This window comes from Carettochelys insculpta, chromosome 1, assembly GCF_033958435.1.
Source record: "Carettochelys insculpta isolate YL-2023 chromosome 1, ASM3395843v1, whole genome shotgun sequence".
NCBI classification, from domain to species: Eukaryota; Metazoa; Chordata; order Testudines; family Carettochelyidae; genus Carettochelys; species Carettochelys insculpta.
In genome coordinates, this window is record NC_134137.1 from 36,689,988 (window position 1) to 36,708,048 (window position 18,061).

General features: G+C 44.1%; 1 protein-coding gene across 2 annotated transcripts in view; it reads left to right on the forward strand.

The window, feature by feature from the left end:
• Window positions 1-18,061, forward strand: part of ARHGAP42 (Rho GTPase activating protein 42) — a 296,232-nt gene that overhangs the window by 86,224 nt on the left and 191,947 nt on the right. For both annotated transcript variants that reach the window (XM_074984495.1, XM_074984504.1), the window contains exon 3: window positions 11,285-11,346. In XM_074984495.1, coding sequence (XP_074840596.1) covers window positions 11,285-11,346 — 62 coding nt within the window. The remainder of the gene's footprint in view (window positions 1-11,284; window positions 11,347-18,061) is intronic.

Here is an 18,061-nt window from a genome sequence, read left to right on the forward strand (position 1 = left end):
ATGCTAAAGGAGCACTCAAGGATGATAAGGCAATTGCAGAAAAACTAAATGATTTCTTTGAATCCGTCTTCACGGCTGAGGATATGAGGAAGATTCCCAAACCTGAACAATTGTTTTTAGGTAACAAATCTGATAAACTATCTCAAATTGAGGTGTCATTATAAGAGGTACTGGAACAAATTGATAAACTGAACAGTAATAAGTTACCAGGGCCAAACTTCAGAGGTTGTCCTCTTCTTCGATTAAGGTCCGCCTATCGGCTATCTCCACTTTCCACTTGGGGTCTGGGAGTAAGACTCTCTTTGCAGATCCAATGATAAAAAGATTTTCGGGCCAGGACAGCCTGGACAGGCTTTACCCACACGTGTGAGACAGCCCATTCCCAGTGGAATCTTAATTTGGTCCCGTCTAAACTCATGGGACCTCCTTTTGAACCCCTGGCAATGTGTTCGTTGCTGCACTTGTCATACAAGGTACCCTCCTGGGTGACGTGATGGCCACCAACAGGGGTATCTGAGCTATGGCCTCTCACTAAGGATACCCTCCATACTGTTTTCTTTAAAGAGGATGTCAGGTTGTGCCCCGAGCTTGCCTTTTTGCCTAAGGTGCTGTCAAACTTTCATTTGTCTCAGGACATTTTCCTGTCAGTTTCTTTTACCCTAAATCCCAGTGTCAGGCAAAGAACAGCTGCTGAACACCTTGGACATTAGGAGGACCTTAGTATTTTATTTAGAAAGAACAAAGCCATTTCGTAAATTGCCCCAGCTGTTTGTGTCCATTGTGGACTGGCTGAAGGGTCAACCGGTTTCTGCCCAGAGAAGCTCTTCCTGGATCATGGCTTGCATGAAGGAGTGTTATGTTCTGGCCGAGGTCCCAGCTCCTACTGCCACGGCCCACTCCACAAGAACGCAGGCCTCAAAATATTTTGTCCTAATTCAGGACATCTGTAGGGGCTACCACTTTGTCCTCTGTCCACGCTTGCCAACCACTTATGCATTCAAACCTCAGGACAGGGAGGATGCTGCTTTGGGTAGGGCTGTGCTCCACGTGACGGAAGGTTAGGAGTCTGTTCCCACCTCCTGCGATGTCTGCTTTGGAATCACCTATATGGAATGAACATGAGCCAACACTCGCACAAAGAATGGTTACTTACCATTGTAACTATTGTTCTTCAAGATGTGTTGCTCATGTCCGTTCCAGGTGTGCGTGTAACTAATCATTCTTTCCCTCCCCCATTCCACTCCCACATCTTTCCCAGCTCAGTTATTGTTCCCACAGACACCATGTAGACAATCTGAACAGAAGTGCCAAACAATGAACATGGATGGCTTAGCCTGCTGGTGTCCCTACAAAGCAGGGTGGAGGACTGTTGATTGGCCAGTGTTTTGGGAAGTAGACACTGTTGCAACCCATGATTTGCTTTTTCTGTGAATGTATAGAAGACATCAGTCTTTAGATTTGTCAACCTAGTTTGATTCATGGACAGTAACATACAGTTTTAGAAGTGTCTAGAGATTTTTGTTTCTCTTAGTTTGTGGGTACCTGACTTGAGTAAACATTGTTTACTGGGTCCTCAGTATCGGGGCCTGGCCTTGATCTCTGGAGGTGCCTTTTAGCCCTACAGTTTCCAATTCTGACCTTATTCAGGCACATACCTTGCCATATCTTTTACTCAACTTTATTAAGGTTTGCAGTTTGTTTAATATTTATTTTCTATGGATCATTTTTATTTCTTTTTTTTTTTTCACGGACCTCCTATAATACACTTGAGGATCCCCAGGGGTCTGCAGACCCCAGGTTGGGAACCACTGGTCTAGTCATTTAAATAGGTATACCTCTTGTTCCAGGAGGTAAACCCCATATACATGAATATACAACAACACTTCTTAAGGTCAGTTGTGATTTTATGTTAATTTTTCATATGAACCACTTAATGTGAAAGCCTAGATTACATTCTGAAAGAATACAGAAAGATTTCTCATGGCATAAATGATGCAAAATCGTTCATTAGGATAAGCTGTTGTTAACATTAGTTTGTTTCCTTACAAGGCAAACTAAGGATTTTTTCAGTGAGAGAGTAGTTGTGTGTTGTGTTTTTTGTTTTGTTTTGTTTTAAGTTTGAACTGTTTCTCTGGGAGAAAAAAAAAAAATGGAAGAGAAATTCCAGCAAATTATTGCTGCGCTTTTGAAAGCTCCAGAGAAAACAGCTGGAGACCTGTTGTAATTGTGATGAATGAAGCCACAGATAAATAGCAGGATATGTACAGAATTGTTTTTGCATGTTAAAACTTCTCTCTCACAGACATCTTTCCCATCATAATGTGAAGTGTTATCTTGCCAGTTCTTCGAATAGTATTTACATAGAAATATACTGTAAAACTATTCCAGTTATGTAAACTAGTACCTTTTAACTATTTTGATAGGATATAAATAAACTGATTAAGTATTTACTCTGCTTTAGTAAAAATGACCTAACAATAATGCATTTACTTATTCTGCTAAATTAATTCCCATAGAAATGAATTCATGAAAATAATTAAAAATATCTTAATGTAAACAAATGGAATTATGCATTTCTTGTTCTGTTTTACCAATATTAGTTCATGCATAATTTCATTTTATAAGTGCTTTTCAGTGACCCAAGACATTTCTATTCTAAAAATTACTTAAATGTTTTTTGTCTTCTTTTTTTGTTACATTAGTTCATTTATGCATTGTCTGATAAGGAATGTGCATTGCATATTGCACACTTATTAGGGAAAGGTTATGACTTATGTGGAATTCAAAGATTTCCTGGCAGAGTACAGTAGGTCACACAGAAAATAAATGAGTTTAGCGTCTCTCAGCATTTAATTTGCATGAAATACACTGACTTAATCCAAACAGTAATATGTTCTTAAGCGCCTACTTCTACTGATTCAACAGCCTTCCCTCATTCACCAGACTTATTATTTTGTCAGAGTGAAAACCTGTTTTGGTGAAATTTAACCTATCTTGTTCACTAGTAATATAAAAAGAAAATTTCTTTCCTTGTAAGGATTATGAATGTAAACAAATAGCCTAATTCAGCCTTTATTTCAGTGGGTGCGTCGCCTATGAGAACAGGACCTTTTATATACCTTAACCCCATTTCCTCTGCTATCCAATGTCCTATTGAAAATTTGAGGTGACAGATATTGTCATTCTGATTGCCCTTTACTGGCCAACTTGTTTGGTTCCCTTACCTGGCACAGATGGTAGCATGTCCTCTGCTACTACTTTGAGCCATTTCTCACCTGATCTCTCACAGCAACAGACACATCCTTCACCCCAGCTTGTTAATCCTCCATCTCCAGATGTGGCTCCCTTTTGGTTTCAAGAGTTAAAAGTGCAATGTTGTGACAAGTGAAAGACTTGTGGCTGCAGAGATGAAAACTGACCACTTAGCATACTTGTCACAGAAGTGGAAGCAATCCCGAATATGGTGTTGCTCTAGGCACATAGACCCAGCATTTTCCTCTCTCCCTCGTTTTAGACTACGAAAAGTTAAAACTCTCTATTATGCCCCTGTGAGTGCTCCACTATCTGCTCTCCTTCTCTCTGCTTTGGAATTCACAATAGAGGGCTCTGTGGTAGTGAAGTATCAGACAACAAAGGAGGCAAAGTACATGTATGGGCTGAATGGACAGTGCTGCCTAAAATCTCCAATTAAAGTCTTAGGGGCTCAGATACTCCTAACGTTGAGCCCCCATAGAGAGAGAGACACATCAAACATCCATTGTTGCTGCAGGTGAGTAACTTGATCTTCTCTCTCCTGTTCATAAGGATGACATCTTTTGAATAGCTAAGAGGTCAAGTTCATTTATTTTATTTGTTGCATGGATGAGATAGGAGTTGTAGTGAGACAATAGGAAGCCAAAAAAATTTTTATTACTTATATTGAATGCTGCCCCTGGGCTCAAGAGATGAAAAGTGTGCATCCTAGTGTATCAGATTCTCAAACTGTCTTCATAGCCTGGGCCAAACTTTTAAATAGTACTTGTGTCATGAACCTTTGTAGTGTGGTAGGTAGGTAGGCATCCTTCAGTCTGCATAGACTATGGATCGTGCCCTTTATAGTTTCAATGGAGGACTTCATTTACAGTGTCTACTGTGATGATGAAGACCCACACGAGAGTGACAGTCCTTGCTGCATCTCTTGTAGATGTGGTGGGTGTCTGGCAAGTCCTTAGTGTGCTTTCTGTGTGCTCGCTTCTCCTCTGCTAGCTGTCTGATCCTCATCTCGCCCTTCTGAAGGCCCTTGTGTAACCCTTGCCTCCATCTGCTGCAGTCATCTGCTAGTTCTTCCCAGTTGTCCAGCTCGATATCTACCTCTCTGAGGTCTCTCTTGCAGACATCTTTGTAGCGCAAGTGGGGGCGTCTGGGACGTCTTTTGCCAGAGGCTAGCTCACCATACAGGATGTCTTTTGGAATCCTTCATCATTCATCCTGTGGATGTGGCCAAGCCAGTGGAGCCGACGCTGCCTGAGGAGGGTGTGCATGGTTGGGATTCCAGCTTGCTCGAGGACAGCAGTGTTGGTTATTCTGTCCTTCCATGATATTCCAAGGATGCGCCTGAGGCAGTGCAAGTGGAAGACGTTCAGCCTCTTTTCCTGGCGGGCATACAGGGTCCAAGTCTCGCTGCCATAAAGGAGGGTGCTGAGGATGCAGGCTCTGTGGACTTGCATTTTGGTGTGAGTGTACAGCTTGTTGTTATTCCACACTCTCTTGCTGAGTCTGGACAGAGTTGTGGCCGCTTTTCCGATCCTCCTATTTAGCTCAGTGTCCAACGACAGGGTGTCAGTGATGGTGGACCTGAGGTAAACGAACTTGTGGACGACCTCTAACGTATAGTTGTCAATGCTGATTGATGGGGACTCAGCAACATCCTGACCGAGTACATTTGTCTTCTTTAGGCTGATGGTAAGCCCAAAGTCCTTGCACGCTTTGGAGAACTGATCCAGCAGTTTTTGAAGCTGGTCTTCTGTGTGAGACACTACAGCAGCATCGTCTGCGAACAGCATGTCTCTGATGAGGACTTCCCGCACCTTAGACTTAGCTTTCAGCCTTGCAAGATTAAACGGTTTCCCATCAGATCTTGTGTGCAGCAAGATGCCCTCTGTTGAAGATCCAAAGGCATGCTTTGGGAGGAGTGTGAAGAAGACCCCGAACAATGTCGGAGCAAGCATGCATCCTTGTTTGACGCCGCACCTGATTCTGAAAGCATCCGATAATGCGCCGTCATATTGGATGGTTCCTCTCATGTCTTCGTGGAACGACTGGATCATCTTGAGTAACCATGGAGGACAGCCTATCTTGTGAAGCAGTTTGAACAGACCATCCCTGCTGACCAAGTCGAAGGCCTTGGTCAAGTCGATGAAGGCTATGTAGAGTGGCTTTCTCTGCTCCCTGCACTTCTCCTGCAGCTGCCTTAGAGAGAAGACCATGTCAACGGTAGACCTCTCTGCGCGGAATCTGCACTGCGATTCGGGGTACACCCTCTCAGCAATCTTCTAGAGTCTGCCAAGGATGACGCGAGCGAACAGTTAACCAGTGACGCTTAGGAGGGAGATTCCACGGTAGTTGTTGCAGTCGCTTCTGTCTCCTTTGTTCTTACACAAGGTTACAATGTTAGTATCGCACATATCCTGTGAAACCTCACCCTCTTTCCAGCACAGGCACAGTAGCTCATGTAGGGGTTCCAGGAGTGTGTCCGCGGCACACTTGATTACCTCTGGTGGTATACCATCCTGACCAGGGGCCTTTTCTGCTGCAATGCTGTCGATGGCTCTCTTCAGTTCATCCACAGTCGGTTCCTGATCCATTTCGTCCATTACTGGTAGGAGCTCGATGGCATCGAGGGCTGTGTCAACCACAACGTTCTCGCGTGAGTGCAGCTTGGAGTAGTGCTCAATCCAGCGCTCCATCTGTTTGACTTTGTCAGCGATGACTTCACCAGATTTGGATTTCAGAGGTGCCATCTTGTTCTGGGTGGGTCCTAATGCCTTCTTCATACCCTCGTATGTTCCTCTGAGATTACCAAAGTCAGCACAGGTCTGGATGCTGCTGCATAGCTGGAGCCAGTGGTTGTTGGCACAGCGCCTGGCTGTCTGCGGTACTGTTCTTCTGGCCGCTCTAAGTGCTTGCTGGGTACTCTGGCTTGGTGAGCGTTTGTACTCCAGGAGTGCAGCGTGCTTCTTTTCAATGACTGGAATCATCTCATCGGAGTTAGCTTCGAACCAGTCATTTGTGTTTCTAGCTCTTCTTCCAGACACTGACAAGGCCGTGTTGTAAACTGTATCCCTCAGATGTTGCCATTTGGATGTCACATCGGCGCCCCCCAGGGCCGCTGCGCAGATTTTCCTGGAGGGTCTCTCTGAACTTTTCAGCTTAGTGCTGCTGTAGCGCAAATACCTGCTCGTGAACAACTGTACATCTTGGGTGACTTCAATGCAAGAATTGGAGCTGATTGGGCCTCATGGCCTTCCTGCTTAGGACACTTCGGTGTGGGAAAAATGAGTGACAATGGACAGCGTCTCCTTGAACTGTGCATGTACCACAATCTGTGCATCACAAACGCATTCTTCCAAATGAAGCCACAGCACAGAGTGTCGTGGGGACACCCATGCTCGAAGCACTGGCATCAACTAGACGTGGTCATTACTAGGCGTAATAACCTCAAAAACGTCCTTCTGACATGCAGCTATCATAGTGCTGACTGTGATACAGATCACTCGCTAGTTTGCTCTAAGCTCAAGCTGAGACCCAAGAAGCTGTACTGCTCTAAACCCGCTGGGAGGCCCCACATTGACGCCAGAAAGACGGCAAACTCGGAGAAAGCTGAAGTTTGTAGTGTGAGGGTGGTTATTTTTTGTGTGTTTGGACAGTGGGGTAAAGAATACTATATGGGGCCAGACTTTAATGAATTTGGATCTCACCCTAAGCGGTCAGATACATAGAGTGCTCAGTACAATGGGCTCTGTAAAGTTTCAGATGAAATAAATTTGTCATTGGCAAAGTGACTCCAAAGCAAAAATAAAATAAAAATAGAGAGCAAAAATAAGATTTTAACATGTGGCAACTGTAATGTATCATCTTGTGGTTAAAACTGACTTGTTAATTCAATGAAATAATCTGGAAACATTTTGTCTTGCTGACTGAACTAGAAATTTAACTATTCTATAAAAGTACATCCTAGTTTTCTGAACCTATAATGAAATTTACAGTATTTCATGTCCTTCAACAAAATAGGGTATTATTTAGTAATGGATAGAGAATCACTAAAGCATGCAGGGCCAGGAATAAAAAATAAGTTCCAAAAAGTTTTATAAGAAAAAAATGGTATTATGCTTACTGTTTAGACATCTATAAATGAGAATACTGACCCTCAGTAATTTGCCATCTAAGAATTGGCTTTAATTAAAAAAAAAAAAAAGGAAAATTTGGCTTGTGTGAGAGGACAAGAATGATGGCCAAACATTAGGAAACAGGCTAGAGATGGTTTGTTGAGCACCAGACACAGAGAACTGGAAAGTAGCTGGTAGTTGGGCTGGTCAGTGCAGGAGCTGAACTTCTGGGACAGTAACAGGAGAGTCAGCTGGTGAAGCAGGAATGGAGAAACACTAATGAGGTCAGCCAACGCCAGGCCCATCAGTGGGAGAGGGGAAGGGCAATTGCCCCCAGGCCCAGCATTTCAAAGGGGCCCAGAGCTCCAGCTACCACCATACTGTGGCGGTGGCTGGAGCTCCAGACCCCTTTTGAAATGCCATGGCAGCACCACTCTGTGTGTGTGGCAGGCGGGTAGGAGGGGCAAGGGCGTGGCCCAGTGCCACAGTCCAGGCGGCAATGAAGGCTGACTGCTCTTGGCCCCACCCATTCTGCTCTTGGTCTGATCCTTCTGGGTTGCAGAGCTGGGGCCTCCACCTTTCCAAGGGGCCCACAGCAGCCATCGGCATTGCTGGCCAAAGCAGTAGGTAGTGAGCAGCAGGAGGAATGGACATTGAGGATGAGATTGAGGCAGGAAAAAGATCTGTGTCAACAATCATTTTAGCAGCATGGAAGGAGTTTGCAAATATTTGCTTCCCAGGTATACCAGTAAAGTGGCATACTAGGGCTGAAAGGTGAATAGTTATTTCATAATATTTGGCTAGGAATGGGATGAGAGGAAAGGAGAGCATTCTTAAGTCACTTTCCACACAGTTTCCATTCAAGGACTTCAGTTATGGGGCTGTTGATTATTCAAATGTATCAATTAAACCTGTAGAATCTTTCAGCAAGCATCTTTTTTTATTTTCTAAGAACTAGGTGATTTAACCAAATACTGTTTCTAAACCCTTCCCCCGGCTGGTTTTCCAAATGTCAAACTTGGACTATTTTGCATCATTTCTGTTTCAGTCTTAAGCTGATCTGCAGAGTTTGCAGCTTTGAAGTCCCCCAGATCAAAGGATATCTTGTTTATAGGCTTAAACGTCAGTTGTGCTTTGCCTCTTTAAAAATGCATTGTTGGTTTCCATGTTTCTGTGCTTCACTGAATCCTGTGCTCAGTTTGTAAGTAAAAAGGTTTTCTGTTGGCACTTCTGCAAACAGAGCGTGGGAATTGTTATTCTTTGTGGTTACTGAATTTATTATAAGATTCAAATACTTCCCTTCATTACGCTTGCACAAGGCTCTAGAATAAGTACTGTAAGGAAGAGATGGATTAGGTTAATTTCGTCTCTATTTTCAGATTCTGAGAATACAAGAATTTGGGACATGTCATCCTAGGACAAACCATTGGTTCTTTAAGTTGATCATTATGTCTTTGCTGTATCCAATAGTGGATGCTTCAAAAGAAGATAAGTTGCCCCACAACAATTATTATATACCTGTCCTGATAGCGTAGTGATGTCCATGTAACTGTGGTTGTGAACCCTTAATGACCCTTTATGTCCTCAGAAAGTAATATACGCAAAGGAAAGGGATTTTCTTCTCCAGGTTTTCTCACCACTTGCTTGCAAAACCCTTTGTTCTAAACCCTGAGGCTGGTCAAACATAATTTTCTGAAGATCTCTTCTTGAAAGTGTGCCAATTATTGTGTAAACAAATATTTGGGAAGTCACTAATTCATCTGGAAGAAGTTAAAGACAAAGATTCAATTAATTAAAACAGAAAATAGAAATCACTTACCATAGTATGCAGCTTGTTCTCACAGATTCCAGCTGCAACATGCTCATACAATCTGTTTTCTAGTTCAGTAGTGTCACAAGTGGTGGATGTAAATGTATTTTCTCTGATTATGCTGGTGTCCTGCCAAATCTATATCTATAGTTATCAATAGTTGGATACTTTCCCAGACAGATTATTGCCCTTAGTATTGGAATGTTTCTCTTATTGTCCTGCTTATAGTTTAATGCTTCTCATATTTCCATTTGCCTCCAAAATGACCTTTAGGTTTCTGTTAATTCTGAGCAGACTTTATACTTAGATCATTGTGCTTAACTTTCATGCCACTTTTGTTATTCACAAAAGAGATTACCAGGAATTACCCAACTCTACAGTCTACATTGAATAGCGAAGTCAACAAATGTCTTTTTTTTTTTTTCTCCTCAGTAACGATACTGAATTAATGTGTGGTAGTTAAAACCATGTCCTCATTTGGTTCAGATCCAGTCTTCATTGCTCATGCACAACTCCCACTAGTGCCAGGTTGGTAGCAAAGAGTGTGAGACCTTTGGTTAGAAGAAGGTGTAATTGTACTTTTTTAGTGAATTAAATACCCTTTTTCTGTTGACACTAATGTGGGGTGGAGGAAGATGAGGATATAGTTCTGCCTTTCTCTGACTGTATTTAGCCCTCTTGATTTTACTTGCAAAATACATTTTCCATCCTTTCTTCCCCCTTTTGTGGCAAAATGAATCCTCAGATAGGACATACACCATGGCATAAACCTTAGGAGGATAATAGTCTGTAAGCATAAAGTGATGGATCCAATTATGGGCTGTTTGCATTCTGACTAGTCATTTTAACTCAGCCCTGGCAAAATACGGCCTTCAGGGTTCCCAGTTCCCTACCCCTACAGGCCACTCAAAGGAACTTGCTGTGGGGAGAGGCTTCGTATGCTGCTCCGCCCCCAGCACAGTATTGCACCTCCCATTGGCCAGAAACTAACCAATGGGAGGTGCCTGTTTGCAGGACATGCAGTGTGAAGTGTCCCCTCCCCTAGTCTCACAGTGGCGCTCAGAGCAGCACATGGTTCCCACAATCGGCCACTCTGAGTGGTCCCGGGGAGGCATGCAAGGCAGAGAGTCTGCCTGAGGGGACTGCTGACTGCAAGCTGCCTAGGTAATCACCTCAGAGCCAGAGCCTGCCTCTGACACCCCAGCCCTTTGCCCCCCCGCACCTCTGTCCCGCCACCGTAGCTCTTCCTCCCTGCTCCTGCTCTCATGTGAACCCCAATCTTTTGGCCTCAATCACAAGTCCAACCCCCTGCTTCCCCCCATGCTCCTGGCACTGGTCACAACTCTTTGCAGACCCTGCAGCTCCTCCTGCACTTCTCCACATCAGAACCCTGTCCTGCATTCTTATCCATACCTCCTCCTGGGCCCTGCACATCAATCCCATACTCCAGGTCACTACCCCATCCTTCACTCAAACTCTCTCCCTGAGCCCACATTCCTTCATATACCCCCAGTCCCATACCCTGAGCTCCTTGTGGACCCAACCTCCACCCCAGACCCTGCACCTCCTCCATGAATATCATGGAAGAGTGTGGTCCTTAACCACTTACCAAATTCTTACAGTGCTCCACCCCCCCATTAAAAATTATTGCCCACTCCTGTTTTAATTGAATGTTTTCCATGCTCCTGTGCAGTAACTTTTCTCTGCACATTTACACAAGGAACAAAAGGATTTTTCTTTGCTAAAGTGTCTTATTTCATGTATAAAGATACATATATTAATATCCAAGTGTAAACTTCTTTCTCCTGCTATGTTGTAAATAAATAGTCTGCCCTGATTTTAGGACTGTTTTTGAGGTTTTTAAAGGTTCTTTTGTACATGTTTGATTCAAAATTAGCCCTTACTAGAGGTAATCCCTTTCAGGACATAGAAAGACTGGAGTTCTAGCTTTTGGTGTAAGGTGACCCATGGCCCTTTTACTTGCTGTTGCCCTTTATGTTATCCCTGTTACCCCCACTGTGTTGGTCTATTTGTGAAAGGGTGCTGTTACTTCGTTCAAATAGTGGAATTGCCTGGGATTAATATTAAAGTTGATCTTTCTTTTTCACAGCTCAGTCACTGAAAGAGTTTGCCCGGCTACTGATTGCTGTAGAAGAGGAGAGAAGGCGACTTGTAAGTTGGATATAGTATACTTTGTTCTATTTTCTTTTTAGTGTTTTTGGAAGGGTAAAACTTTGTGTATGCATCCCAAGAACATTCAGAACTCCTCTGTGCTGGTAAAATAAATTGATTACAAGATGTTGTTTCAGTCACATTAATGAAACACTTCATTTAAAATATTAATTTAATTTGGTTTGGTAATAGTTTTCTCACCACGTGTAGGTTTTCAGAGTTATGCAGGAGAATTTAACAATACTAATGGGTTTGTGTGGTCAAATTTTTGTCCTTCTTTTTGAAGTTATCTTGACTTACAATAGACTCTGAGTTACGAACACCTCAGGTAGGAGGCTGTTTATGATTCTAAAATGTTTTTAACTTTTAATGAAATATTATGGTTTTTTTGAAAGTTCGCAACTGAACTTTGACTTAATACAGCTTTGAAACCTTACCATGAGGAAGAAAAATGTTTGCTTTCACTTTATATTGTAGTAGTTAACATTTAACACAATACTGTACATATTAGCTCCTCCCTTTGTTTGTTTGTTTGTTTCCAGTTCCAAATGAAGTTGTGTGGTTGACTGGTCAGTTTGTAATTCTGAGGTTCTACTTCCATTGAGGGATTTTTTTTTCAAAATTCTTTGAACATTGATGCACATTTCTTTTAGCTGTTTATAAAAGCAGGGGACAGAAACACTAACTCAAAAATCATTTAAGATTCCATTGTTCTCCTAATGTAAACTTTTAATATTTGAAGTGGTAAAAACATAGTTAAATTGTTTTCTTTTAATGAAGTGTATATTTCTTCTTGGAGTGATGGTTGCGGTTGTGTTAATCCAGGAAGAGCAGTGGATTTTGTCATTCTCATGAGTTAATGTTTTCAAAATTGGCTCTGAATATTCATCTTTTGTAAGTCAGAATTTGCCATTTTAAAATATTAGAATTATCTGCAATGTTAAATTTAATACACAATTAGAGTGCAAAGTATTTTTTCTCTATCATGTAGCGAACTGGGAGGAAGAACAGAGAGATAAATGTTCAGTTTATCAGTTTACCTGTTCACCACATGTTGAATTACTTCTTTGAACTGGGTTGTGGATGAATAACTTTTCAAGTTGAGATGAAGATTATTGTAAGGTGAGCCTGTTGGAGGAAGAACAATAAAGAGAAAAGAAGGCTTTATTTCTAAAGCTGGTTAATCTTTCATAGCATATAAAGCTGCCTTCAAGGAATTTTATCCCCCTTTCCAAATGAATCACTTCTGTTTGCCTTAAAACCTCCCCAGTCTCTCTAGTTTGATTGGCTGTCTCCATAAAGTGTTTCATATGATATTGTATAGGAAGGACACAACATAAAAATAGAATTGCATTTTTTATTCTTGTTTGCCGGCTAAACAAGAGAAAGGTTAGTGGAACAGCGAGAGAGTTAGAATACATGGTCCTGATTTGTCAGTGGAATCTTTTAGAATGACACCAGAAGGCCTTCTGTAAATTCAAAAACTAGGTCAACATAAGCTTTTTCTCAAACTTCTCCCAATGTAGAAATCTACATATGCTTCTTAATTTAATAAAGATCATAAACTTAGGAAGGGAATTAAATAAACTGTGTATCATCATTAAAGCCAGTAGTTTGAGTAATATACATCTGACGAAGCAGGTCTTTGTCCACAAAAGCTTATGCTCCAGAATATCTGTTAGCCTATAAGGTGCCACAGGACATCTTGTTTATGTTAAAATTCTAATTTTTGTATTGAATGGTGGCTTTTTAAAGTGACTAATCACTGTTGCTCCCAGCAATAGATTTCAGCTGCAGAAAATACCACAGAGTTATCAATGTAAAGGAATCACATTGACTTTTCTTGGTGTAAAGAGTGTTATTTAACTGTTTGTTTTTATACAGCGAGTCCCACTCTCCCCACAGTATGTAGAAGGCCTAGTGAGTAATACCAGAGGTTACTTATTTTGAAACAGTTTATGCCCCTGTGACTGACTGACAATTTAACATGTTGGGGGTTGAAATTCTTAATCTATCCCTATACAATAGACACGAACACCAAATTTTAATATTTTCATTAAGGGACATGGAGTTCAGAGGAGCTAGAAGTATTACTGTAATATATCTTGCATAAGCAGCAGTTCTGCATACACACCCTCACTGCCATTGACAGTGTGACAGCTTTTTCTCTGGGGAGGGACAAACTTTAGAGATAAAAGGTAGTTCATTCTTCCTGACCCTGTACTCTCTGTTTAGAATGCCAGCAGAGGTACCAGAATTGGCAGCAGTGTGGTGATGGTAATCTTTTTGATGGAAATGCTTTCCATGAGGTGTTATGCTTCGAGTACGAAGGAACTTCTTATAGCCATGTTGTAGTAATGCACAGCAGCCCTGATACAATGTACATTAATGCTTAAGTGCTGTGCTGATTTTGGGCTGTCAGTTCCGGTGCATCTAGAATCCTAAACAGATTTAAAAATACACTCACACACTTTCTCTCTCACCCACCATTCCTTGTAAATGGCTTAGTTAATGCTATGTGGGCTTGTCAGTATTGGAGAATACTGAAGCCTATTAATTTGTAGCATGAGGTATTATAATGAGTAAATTCCTTGAGTTTTAAAGTAAAACATCATTGCTAAAGGGAATTAGAAATACAAGAGAAAAGTGTATGTCGTCAGGTCTGGACTGACTCTTCTGGGAGCCCAGGGCTATTAGATTTTGTGGGACCATGTTGGTTCTAGGGTAAAAAATTAGGAGTTCAGAGTGTGGGAGGGGGCTGTGGGTTGAGTCAGGCGGGAGGGGGTGAGAGCACTGACCTGGGGGTGTGGGCTCCAAACTAGGGCTAGGTATGAGGTGTTTGGAGTGCAGGATGGGGCTTGTGCAGGGGATGAGGTTGCAGGGTCTGGGCAGAAGTTAGGGTTCAGAGGGGAGTCAGGGTAACAGGGTGTGGGGATGTGGGGCCTGGATGGGAGAGAACTCAAGATTGGGGTAGGAGGTGCTTACCTGGGGAGCTTTCCTTTGGTGGCTCAGGCCCTGGGGAGGGAAAGAGGCAGGTGGGTCTGTAGTGCCCTGCTCTCTCCTGCAGGCACTGCCTCCCACAGCTCCCATTGGCTACAATTCATGGCCACGCGGAGCTGTGGGACAGGGCCTGCAGGTGAGGAGAACATGAAGACAGAGCTTTCTAGTGCTTGCAGCTCCAGGCCAGTGGAAGGGGAATGGCAGTGTGTGTAGCCACATGACACACATGCCCCTTTCAGGCAGGGCTGAAATGCAGGGGCTTTAGTGGCTGCAACCCAGGGACCCCACAAAAAGATCAGCGCTTTATCTTTTTACGGGGTCCCCCCTTATCCTGGAGCCCTGAGCTGCAACCCCTAAAGCCTCTTTTTAGTCTGTCCTAGTGTGCCATCTTTGTCTTTAAAATGTTCCGCTAGTTTTCTGAGTGTTACCTGAACCCCTGCTGTCATAAGTGTCGTCGTGGCAGCAGCTAGAGGTCCTGGTCAGGCTGTTGCTCTAGTTGTGTTATATTCTGAGCAACCACTTTGTCAGAGGTGTCATTCCTCACATGCTTGCAACCTTAATTGTGAAACTGTTTGGCAGCTTCTGAGCGAACAAGGGCTACGTCTACACGTGAAGCCTACATCGAAATAGCTTATTTCGATGTAGCAACATCAAAGTAGGCTATTTCGATGAATAACGTCTACACGTCCTCCAGGGCTGGCAACGTCGATGTTCAACTTCGACGTTGCGCGGCAACACATCGAAATAGGCGCTGCGAGGGAACGTCTACACGCCAAAGTAGCACACATCGAAATAAGGGTGCCAGGCACAGCTGCAGACAGGGTCACAGGGCGGACTCAACAGCAAGCCGCTCCCTTAAAGGGCCCCTCCCAGACACAGTTGCATTATACAACACAAGATACACAGAGCCTACAACTGGTTGCAGACCCTGTGCCTGCAGCATGGATCCCCAGCTGCCGCAGCAGCAGCCAGAAGCCCTGGGCTAAGGGCTGCTACCCACGGTGACCATAGAGCCCCGCAGGGGCTGGAGAGAGAGCATCTCTCAACCCCCCCAGCTGATGGCCGCCATGGAGGACCCGGCAATTTCGACGTTGCGGGACGTGGATCGTCTACACGGTCCCTACTTCGACGTTGAACGTCAAAGTAGGGCGCTATTCCGATCCCCTCATGAGGTTAGTGACTTCGACGTCTCGCCGCCTAACGTCGAAGTTAACTTCGAAATAGCGCCCGACGCGTGTAGCCGCGACGGGCGCTATTTCAAAGTTAGTGCCGCTACTTCGAAGTAGCGTGCACGTGTAGACACAGCTAAGGTGTTTGATGTAGAGGATGTGTTTTTTTGGCCCGTGTTGGAAAGTTCGCAGAACACGACAGGCCACGTAATCTGCAGATTAGAAATGAAGAAATTGTAGAAGTGGCTGAGCCAACTGCCTTACAGACTTCGAGCTGGGCAGGAGATTGTTCAAGAGTCCCCCTTTTTGTGTGCTTCTGCATAACTATGGTTGGTCAGTGGGAGGCTGGAAAGGAGGTGATCTGCATAACATGAATAAAAATCTTATCTGACATAGCTATTTTACAGAACTTTGTTGAGGAGTACAGCAGTCTAGTGTTAGGACTTGTTTTAGAGAAGCTTCTCATGTCATTTTAATTCTATTAAGCATGAAAGGCTTAAAAGACAATGGGTTTGTCTACTTTTTTTTGGAAAAAAAATGAAACATCTTCGCACTATCATGAACAGAAAGTAAAAATAATAGGAGCTTTCCCTCAAAAGAATAACTCCAACTCTGCTAATGACTTTTGTTTACATACACGCACGCACGCACGCACATGCACACACACGCACATGCACACGCACACACACGCGCACACACACACACAACCTCTGTTTAAGGTAGAAAATGAATTAGTGTGAACAAAGCAAGATTAATATTGGCTTTATTGACCTCCAGGGATGGTTCCCAGCATGCCCGGATAGTCACTATCACCAGAGCTACAAGCTCTGCTGTTTGTTCCCCCAAGGGAGCCAAACCTGCCCTGCCCCCCCGAAGTCCTGCGAACTTTAAAAGCCATTTCCTGTCCTCTCTTGTGCTTGCAGTGACCACGTGGGCTTGAATTGCTGGTTTTCCCTGTCCTCATAACTTCTTCCCAGCAGTCTTCTAATAAGAATAGATATTTCTCCAAAACGTCTCCTTCCTGGAGTCACGCTGAGCTGCTTGACCTCCTTAGCTTGTGGAGTGAGGAATCTCTGGTTTCCCAGCTGCGTGGGAAATGGAGGAACCGGGACACCAACAAACCCATTTCATGTTCTCTGCGAGAAAGGGGTCACTGGCATGGCACTGAGCAACGCAGAGAAGCAATCAAGACGCATTGCCTGGCTTTCCGCAGGGCGAGGAAAGCAATTGCTCTGTAGCTGTCCACCCCCCCCCCCTTAATGCCATTATTATGAACAGCTGGACTCAGTACTGGGTGCACAGCCCACTGCAGAACCAAATAGCCCTGAGGATACATCTTAGTGCGGCTCATGGCACAGTCTGGAACAGGAGGGGCAACAGGAGGTGGATGAGGATCCCTGCAGCCAAGAGTTGACTCCAGGTTCCCCTCCCCCTGACAAGCAGCCAGGAGGAAAACAAACTAGAGTTTGAGATGCAGCCACAAATGGAACTGCAGGAAGTCCCACAGAAGAGACAAGAGGAACATGCTCCTGGTATGTCCGTTGTGTGCAAGCAGTACTGAGGGGAGAGGGGGCTGTAGAGAGCAGCTTCTGGTAGCTGTCTAAAAACACGGGAGTGGACCTGCGCAGTATCCCAGAAGGGCGTTTATGCCCTCAGAGATTGCCAGCTGGTCCTGTGCTGAGACACTCCCAAAGGATCTGCTGAGGTGTTTTTCAGTTTTCTCCCTAAGATTCCACGGATGTGCTAGGGTCAGTCCATCCTTGTGATAAGCTCCCCTGCCAGTCCACTGCTGTGCTGCTGTGGTGGTACCATGGCAGTGCAGAGCCTGGCAGCACACGGGGCGATGCTATAATTCTCAGTTCTCAACATGGTTTCCACTTTCAGGCGCAGAGGTGAAATAAACCTTCCCTGAACAGACTGGAATGGAGGCCTGATAGAAGTTTCAATTTAGGATGTTTTCTCCTAACAGCAGGCCGGTGGTTTTTTTTTTATACATCTGCTGTATGTTTGCTGCCCCCCTCCCACCCCACCCCACATGTACAACTCCCTCAGGGATGTCAAACACCCCATGATCCACCTCACAAATCTTCCTAGAAAAAACAAGAGGTCCGGGGAAGACCTCCTCGGAGAAATCACGGAGATGTTGGACCACACAATGGAAGTGCTGTGGGAATGTGATAAAGACTACAGAAATCAGAAGACAGATCAGCGGTCAGTCAGAAGGGAAGCACAGATGTGGGCCAGAGAAGCAGAAAAGCAGATCGGAGGCCAAGCCACTGAGAGAATAGTCCGGGCAATGGCGGAGCAAATAGATAGAATGCACTCCATAGCCCAGACCAATGAGCTTCACTGGCAAAGGCTCCCCCATGTTCAAAGCTAGCCTCATTGCGCTACCATGACCCCCTCCTATGCATAGCCTGCGCTGGCATCTCTCATCCCTGCCCCCAGTCTCACACAGCTGTGAGCCTTTCCCTCATCCGTCTCCTTCCAGTCCCACCCCCACAACCCATATCCCATCCTTCTAGGTGTTCCTTTGCTCAGATGGA